The sequence below is a fragment of the Pieris brassicae genome, chromosome 7 (genome assembly GCF_905147105.1).
Source record: "Pieris brassicae chromosome 7, ilPieBrab1.1, whole genome shotgun sequence".
NCBI classification, from domain to species: domain Eukaryota; kingdom Metazoa; phylum Arthropoda; class Insecta; order Lepidoptera; family Pieridae; genus Pieris; species Pieris brassicae.
The window spans coordinates 20,050,042-20,057,748 of record NC_059671.1 but is presented as its reverse complement, the minus strand read 5'-3'; the positions used below and the strand labels follow the sequence as shown (position 1 = coordinate 20,057,748).

Genomic DNA, 7,707 nt, shown 5'->3' with positions numbered 1-7,707 from the left:
TATTAGTACTTAGATTTTATTCCAGAAAAGCGAAATATCTCTATGGGGTAGATTCCAAATGTTGGTATAAAAACTATAATATAACTAAAAGTATATATATAAATTCGCGGGCGCTAGTTACTAATGAAAGTAACTAATTAATCATTTTTAGTTAATTATGTCAAAATGTCTGTTTGATTTTTCTTTGTCACGAATAATACCAAAATATAATAAAACGAAATAAATCAATTATTATTTATTGTCTTATAAGAACTAAGTTTAAAAATATTCATGTATTTAATATTGTATTTATCACATCACATATTAAAAATAGACTTTTGCAGGTTAAAACAGTTTCTTAATTTTCATTAAAAACTGATTCCCGTTTACATTCGCTAAAAGTATATTTTTACTTATGTATATTTATAAATGTACTGACTATTTCGCCTTCACTTAAAAATACAGTGCCCAAATTAAAATTAATTATAAATGCCATAAAATAACATTTTAACAATCGCATTCAATAATTACATCACAACACAAATAAAAAATGCAACATTTCGTCACTTACTGAGAGCAATTTCTTTAGACAAACAAATCTTCAAAGAAACGCCCTCGTAAAACGTGGATCGTGAATACATTGTATTTAAATAATTGTATGTGTTAATAGAAAAAATGCGTTACGAGATGACATGGCGAACCTCGTATCATCTACATATATTTGTGTCAAACTTAGTAAAATATTTCAATAGAACAAACTGCCGTACCTCATGCTACAGCTATGAAACACAAATTTCTGAAGGTGGTTACTTGGAATGGTTGCTATGACAACCAAGTAACCATTAGTTATATTTTCAAAAGATATCCAATATTTTCCTGTTACGAAAAGGTTTTATTAAAAATTGTCGTTTTTAGTATTTTTCTTTACTTATTATTTATGTTTCCCACAGTTTATATCTTTACTAAACTTTCATACATTTTAAGATCATTATAAGCCAAATTCGTATTTATATAGATATTTAGTATGCATTAAGCATACTAAATAAAACTAGTCAGCATACACACAAAATCTAAACTTGTATAAAGTTTAACAATGTATATGTAATGTATGAACCGAATATACAATTTGTCTTCTTGTTTTTATAAGCCTGCCCATTACCTAAATCATCGGAGTAACGACCTGAGAGTGTTGCCAGTCAGCAGGCAGTGTCTTCAGTATTTCATATCATTAATTTAGCATTAATACCATTTAATTAATGAACATTATTTTTTCTATACGTGTGGTAAATACTGTGAATGTCATAATTATTAAGCATTACATATACCCAAGTTCATTTACTGTAAAAACTAATGTCTCGTATAAGATTTAAAAAAATATATGGCAGGTTTAATGCATAAGCTTTATGAGTGACAAAGACTGGTCCATTTTCGGTGAATTTTTAACAGTACAAAATGATTTGTTTGCATTGGAGCTCATTGAAAAATTTACTTGTCGAAACTTTAATTTTCAGGAATTAAATTATATTTGTGCCTGTTCAGCCTTAGCGCCAAGTAGTTTTCAAAACAGAAACACTTTTTCTTAGGGCCTCACTTCAGACCAAATTTCGCAGCTATCAAAGTACTGAGAGTCATTCATTATGATATATATAGTTCAAAATGTGCAATTTTGTGACTGAGATGGTCTCGGATCAGCGTTACTCTGTAACCTCTAATTGTGTTGTTTAGTATTCAAATTCGATGTTTTAGTTTATATAAGAATTGACTGAATATGATGATATAACTCATAATGTAATTATAACGTTTATGTAAAACTCTACCTTTTAAGACTAATTTGCACGCCATTACGAGTATGTGTAGCTGAATGTGTGAACTTTAGTTTATACCACCATAACATTTTTGTTATATATTTTTGTAAATGAATTATTATTATTAGTTCTCTCTATGTACCATACAAAAATTGGATCGTTGGTTGGAATCGCTTTTGGAAGTTACAAAGTACGGGCCCTGATCTATTTACCTGTAAACGAATTTATTAACTGTTTTAAGTCCAAGCTCTCGCTCATAACATTTCTACGCATTTATATTAATATAAAAAATTACATGACATGTATTTAGCACTTTACTTCAAATAATTTATTATTTGGAAAGAAAATTAAACGAATATATTACACTCCAAAGTTCATTGAACCAGAGTGTTCGAGTTATGGACGTACAGACTCATACTATCTATGTAAAATCATAAAAAGCAGAGAACTGTTTTGTCCAAAAAAAAATTATATAAATTCACTCCACAAAATATGTCTATGAAACCCAAACCTAATCCACGATAATTAAGTTAATCCACCAAATAAACATCAAGAATACAAAGGCACTTACATATACTATTTAGAATTCAATCTTAGCCCGTAAAAGGGTATATAATTATAATATCTACACACCTTTAAGCTATCCTTATAAAAAAAACATTTATGCTTCGTTATAAAACTTTGACTATAAATATATTGTTCAAATACTATTATTGATTTTAATGGATTAATAACTATTGTATTGTTCACGAATTCAAACACTGTGCAATGATTCCATTTTCAAAATTCGAACAACAGGGCGAAACGTCTAAACGTCAGCGCCAACAACTCATAATTTTTTATCTCATTTAAAAGGTTTTACAACGAAGCATTACTTAAAGCTGGATCACAATAAAACGAGTTCTTATACTAATTGAGTATTTTAAGACTAACATTCCTTTCCTTCTTTGTACACCGTGCTGCTGGATACAGCTGGTTGCCTCTTATCAACAATGTAATTTTTGTAATAAAAGTTACCGAACATGTATAAGAATGCTCCAGAGTTGAGGGACAGTAGAAAGTTGATAAACTTCGGGTAGTTGCAGTCACAGAACATAACAGTAAAGTTATGGTAGAATATGATGCAGAATTGGATCTGGAAAAAACAAAATACATGACCGGTTATTTACAATGTACATATCATGTATGTATTAGTTATATATTATGTGTTAACTAATTTTTATTTCATTTGATTGTTAGTCGTTTCATTTTACATTATTACTACCAAGATTATTACAGAATTCCATTAATTGCAATAGAACTATTACAATCGTTGTTATCGTGATTATATATTTTTGTTATTAATGGTTTCGAATCTCTTTGAATCAACCGTGCTAGGGACAAAAAAAAGATGGCGGATGACGGAAAAATGTGATGGTAATTTCACTTCAAAAGATAAACCCATTTACCGATAATGTATACACACATGTACCGCGATACGATTAAACGTCCGCAAAGATCAAATAACGAGATAATAATAAATTCTTACCAATTGAAGCGTAGTAACGTGACTCTTCCACCAAAGTAACTTCTGGTATTGCGGGCCAAGTCCAGAGATCAGGTAATATGTGTACATGATGACGTGAATGAATGAGTTGATCACTCCAAGTAGAGTTCCGTGACCACCTAAAATATGTTTATTGGTTTATGTCTCTATAAAGGCACACTGCCATATAGGTTGCGTATACGTTGCAGATTTTTTAAGAAACCCTTAGTGGAATAGTTTAGAACATACTTCCGATTGGCAGTTCCACACAGGTTCCAAAAGTACATTAGATGATAGCCATTAACTTTTATGGAACATTTCTGGCTATATTTATAGCACGTATAAAGTTTGTACATTACTATATTGTTATTGTTATATAATCATCATCATCATCAATGATTATACAGCCCCTTGTGGGCCTTAGCCTCCTCAAGAACACTTCGCCATCGCCATCTATCCAGTGCTTCTCGCTTCCAATTGCGATCCCCCATTGTTTCGAGATCCTCAATATAATATAGGAAATTATAATTAGTAAGTAAGTACCGATATCTGATCACACTTGCATGAAAAACCAATCAACAAAGAAATGTATCTTGCCCCTTTGGGTCGTTACGGGGTTTAAAATAACTGGCTCGCTCACCAAGACTGGTATTAAACACTCAAACCATCACGTTATGTAAGTATTGTAAAAAACGCTTCAATTAAGTTAACTGCTATTAAAATAAACATGATATATATTCACTCTACCTGGCAAGAATTTCACACCAATCCAAGCGCAGATAGGCATCATGGTGTGATGGTAAAGATGGAGGAACGATATTTGTCTGTTTTTTTTCCTCAGAACAAAGAACACCGTGTCCAAGAGCTCCACAACTTTCGCAAAGAAGTACCACCATACAGCTGCTGCCATCTGATAAAGGGAAAGGTACTCTTTAAAAATTAGTTTACCACAGAAAATTTACCAAGTAGACAGCGAGCAATAATAAACAATGATAAAATTGCCACTATGTCCCAGCATTATTACGTCAAATATATGCTTTATTTATATATTTTCTCCACGTTACCTTAAACAAAAACGTACATATACAAGAACATTACGAATGATTTTGTAAAATTAATAGTATGCCCATTATACAACTTCATTTTTATGACTTTTTACAGGAATGAAGCATGCGCAAGAGCAGCGTAAGTCAACCATAAACCTCAATTCTAAGCAGATAATTTTATTTTCTCTTTAGGAATGAGTATTCGGTCACATGAATTTGGAAGCCAGACTACCATGTGTCCACGGACAACTTTTGTTTGCTCTCAGTCTCATAAAAAGTGTTAAAAAGAAGATTATGGAAACATCAGAAAAATCTGCTAAATCTGAAAGATATAGAATAAGGACTGTATGTACAAACCCTGTTAGCTTTCGGGTTATCCGAGTAGTCCACAGGCTGGCAGGAAAAGTTATAATCATTCCACCAACCAGCTACTAGACCCTGAAAACCCGAAGTAAATGTAAATATTGATACTGTTATTTTTGACACTTCATCTTTATAAATACGGATATAAGTTCAATGTTTGAACTTTGTGACTATTTGTTAAATATTGTATCAATTGAAGGTCACTTTGTACAGTAAAATTGTATAGTGTGTAATATCATGTAATAATTGAGAGACTTTGTTGAATAAATTAGCTATAAATACGCGAATGGCTCCAAATAACATTCAAAAAATGATATCTTATTAAAAAATATTTTATTTTTAATTTATTCTTTAGTGATGTTACGATATGTGATATGACGATGTCGGAAATATGCATATTTTAATGTAATACTCGCACTTATGTTAAACATTTCGTGTTGTTAAGTAATATAAATTACGACTGTAGATTTTTTTAATATAATTTTTATATTCGTGATTTTGATACTCATTTTAATATTGTTATTTTAGTTTGTAAACGGGCAGTAGGATTATCTGATATTAAACAATGGACAGTCAATGCCAAAGGGCTCGCGAGTGTGTGGCCGGCCTTTTAATTTTGTGTAATGATGTGTATGGGAAATTAAAAGTTAATTTAACCAATCTATAAATATTTTGAGTCGTTATAAGACAAAAAATAATCGAAGACATGTGCCAGTCACCAACTTGCCGATTCAGAAAAAAAAGTTGCAAGCCAAAAGAAATATTAGGCTGGACTACGGGTTGTGTTGTGGTTTTTTTATTAACACGTCATCACGAATAGTTACTAGCCTTTACGCTTAGATATTATAAGCTACACTTAAAAATCTAGAAATAGAAGGAACTATTATAAACGTATGTCGTCGTGTCGTCAAAAATCTACCGTAAGAATATTTTTAATCTTTCGAACGAACGGTGAACGACAGTCAGTAAATTTACTTTTAAACCACCGATTTTACGAATATTGCAATATTTTTTATTACTCCCAAATACATATACTCCTCTAACAGATACATAAATACATATTTAACGATAAGAGGATGCGTATTTTACAAATAAATAAATAAACCAGTGGCGCTACAAACTTTTTAGGTCTGAAATACAGAAATGGCTAGTAGGCTCCTGTGTCAGACACACGCCGTCGACTTTTTGGTTCTAATCCGGTTTCCTAACGATGTTTTCCTTCATTCGAATGTTAAATGAGCAAATAGCCAATTAGTGCACAGCCGGGGATCGAACCTACGACTCGCACGCTGAAGCCAAGCTCAAATCGATATTCAAACATTACTAAATTAATTCGGGCACAAAATTAACATCTCAATCGACCCTTAATCAAACCTATTTCTATGTTTATTTGTCGTAAAAATAACGACTCTGAGTATAACTATTTTTACTAAATCAATAAATTAAATTATATAAAACAGCTATAAATATGGCAAAAATCAACAACAGTACATATGTGTGTGTACTTATAGGATGGAAATGGACGTATACTTACTTCATATACTAAGTATATGCTCATCAGAATCTGTGACACATTATACAGTACGATGGTGTTCTTCAAGGAATAAGGTTTCCGATCCCGCATGTACCGGGGCCCCATAGATGTGCAGAAGTATAGGTACGATGCCAGTAACGTAATCAATGGTCCAGGGCCTGACATCATCCACCAATTTTCCGTTCGAGGATCTGAAATTAATTCGAAGAATATTTAAGAATTTTGAATTTAGATTTTTTTAATTCAATTACTGTCTTAAATTCCTTTTAAATATACCTGTTTGAATATATTTTATATCCATCAATAGGTTACAATTCTATAGTTTTAAATGATGAATGAACCTATAGATAAGGTTCACGAAAAACTCAACAAAATATGTTTTAAACCTTCTTGTAAATATTATGTATTCCATACATGGCTACATCTTTAGTATAATTGTTTATTATTATGTTAGATATAGGATTAAGAAATAAATAAATAAAAGCGTTGCCCATGACAACGTTTATTAGTCTGTATGTATTTATACGGCGATCTCTAAACCTACACAGCACTGATAGATCAGGAAAGGGAAAGTTCCGCCGCAAACTTCCAAACTAGAAAACTTCTTAGAAAGATCATAAATGGTCTAAATCGAATCATTTTCGAATAAATAAAAATCCAAGGACAGCTTAGAATCCCTTTGATCTTTTAACTAGGCCAGAAATGCTGGCGCGACGAAAGCTAGTTCTAAAGAAATGTAAAACGGCAATTTGGTTGCAATAATAACCTATCAATCCAACGCAGACAAGCAAAGAATGTTAATTGCGGCATTTAATTGAAATACCAAGATAGTAACAATTAAATTAACTCTAGATTTTTCTTGTTACAATTTCAACTTATATTGTGATTAATTATACTGGTGTAATAATCATAATGGTATGTGTTACTTCTATCAACACAATATTTAAGTTTTAGTAGATCCATGGATAGTTAGCATGAACCAGAACCAAAAGTTAGTTAGTATGTAGGTGTCGAAATAAGTCCAATTTCCCCCTACTAACTAAAGTACTCTATTGTCTTTGTCTGGGAAATTATGTGTAAACGACATGTTGCTTGTGCATATGTCAGAGAGTATATACAAGAGGTATAAATATCATGAGGATACTTCCGGAGTATATGTTGCTTGGGCCCGGCTAAAGTCGAACCCTAAGTTTAAGCAAATAAGGTCTCTTTTTAGTAAACGGGAGATTTAATAATGCCTTCTCGGCCACCTTTGCCTGATCGTCTGTCGTCACCTCTGTCGTCAACAAAAAAACAATTGTGTTTATACTGTGAAAAGAGTGGACTTAGTTCTTATGGAATAACCGCATAGAAAACCAATTTCGCATATGAATTTCAAAATTTTAGGTCGTAAAAAGTCACCATTATATCTTTGTTATGTTTATGGTACATGCTTAGAATTACAAAGTTAACCAT

At 31.7% G+C, this 7,707-nt stretch overlaps 1 protein-coding gene across 1 annotated transcript in view; it reads right to left on the bottom strand.

Moving 5' to 3' along the window:
• Positions 1 to 268: 268 nt before the first annotated feature.
• Positions 269 to 7,707, bottom strand: part of LOC123711917 (elongation of very long chain fatty acids protein AAEL008004-like) — a 35,781-nt gene continuing 28,342 nt past the window's right edge. The window contains exons 3-7 of the mRNA XM_045664780.1: positions 6,253 to 6,443; positions 4,713 to 4,793; positions 4,057 to 4,219; positions 3,313 to 3,449; positions 269 to 2,919 (exon numbers count right to left, since the gene is read on the bottom strand). Of these exons, the coding sequence (XP_045520736.1) occupies positions 2,713 to 2,919; positions 3,313 to 3,449; positions 4,057 to 4,219; positions 4,713 to 4,793; positions 6,253 to 6,443 (779 nt within the window). The 3' untranslated portion in view covers positions 269 to 2,712. The remainder of the gene's footprint in view (positions 2,920 to 3,312; positions 3,450 to 4,056; positions 4,220 to 4,712; positions 4,794 to 6,252; positions 6,444 to 7,707) is intronic.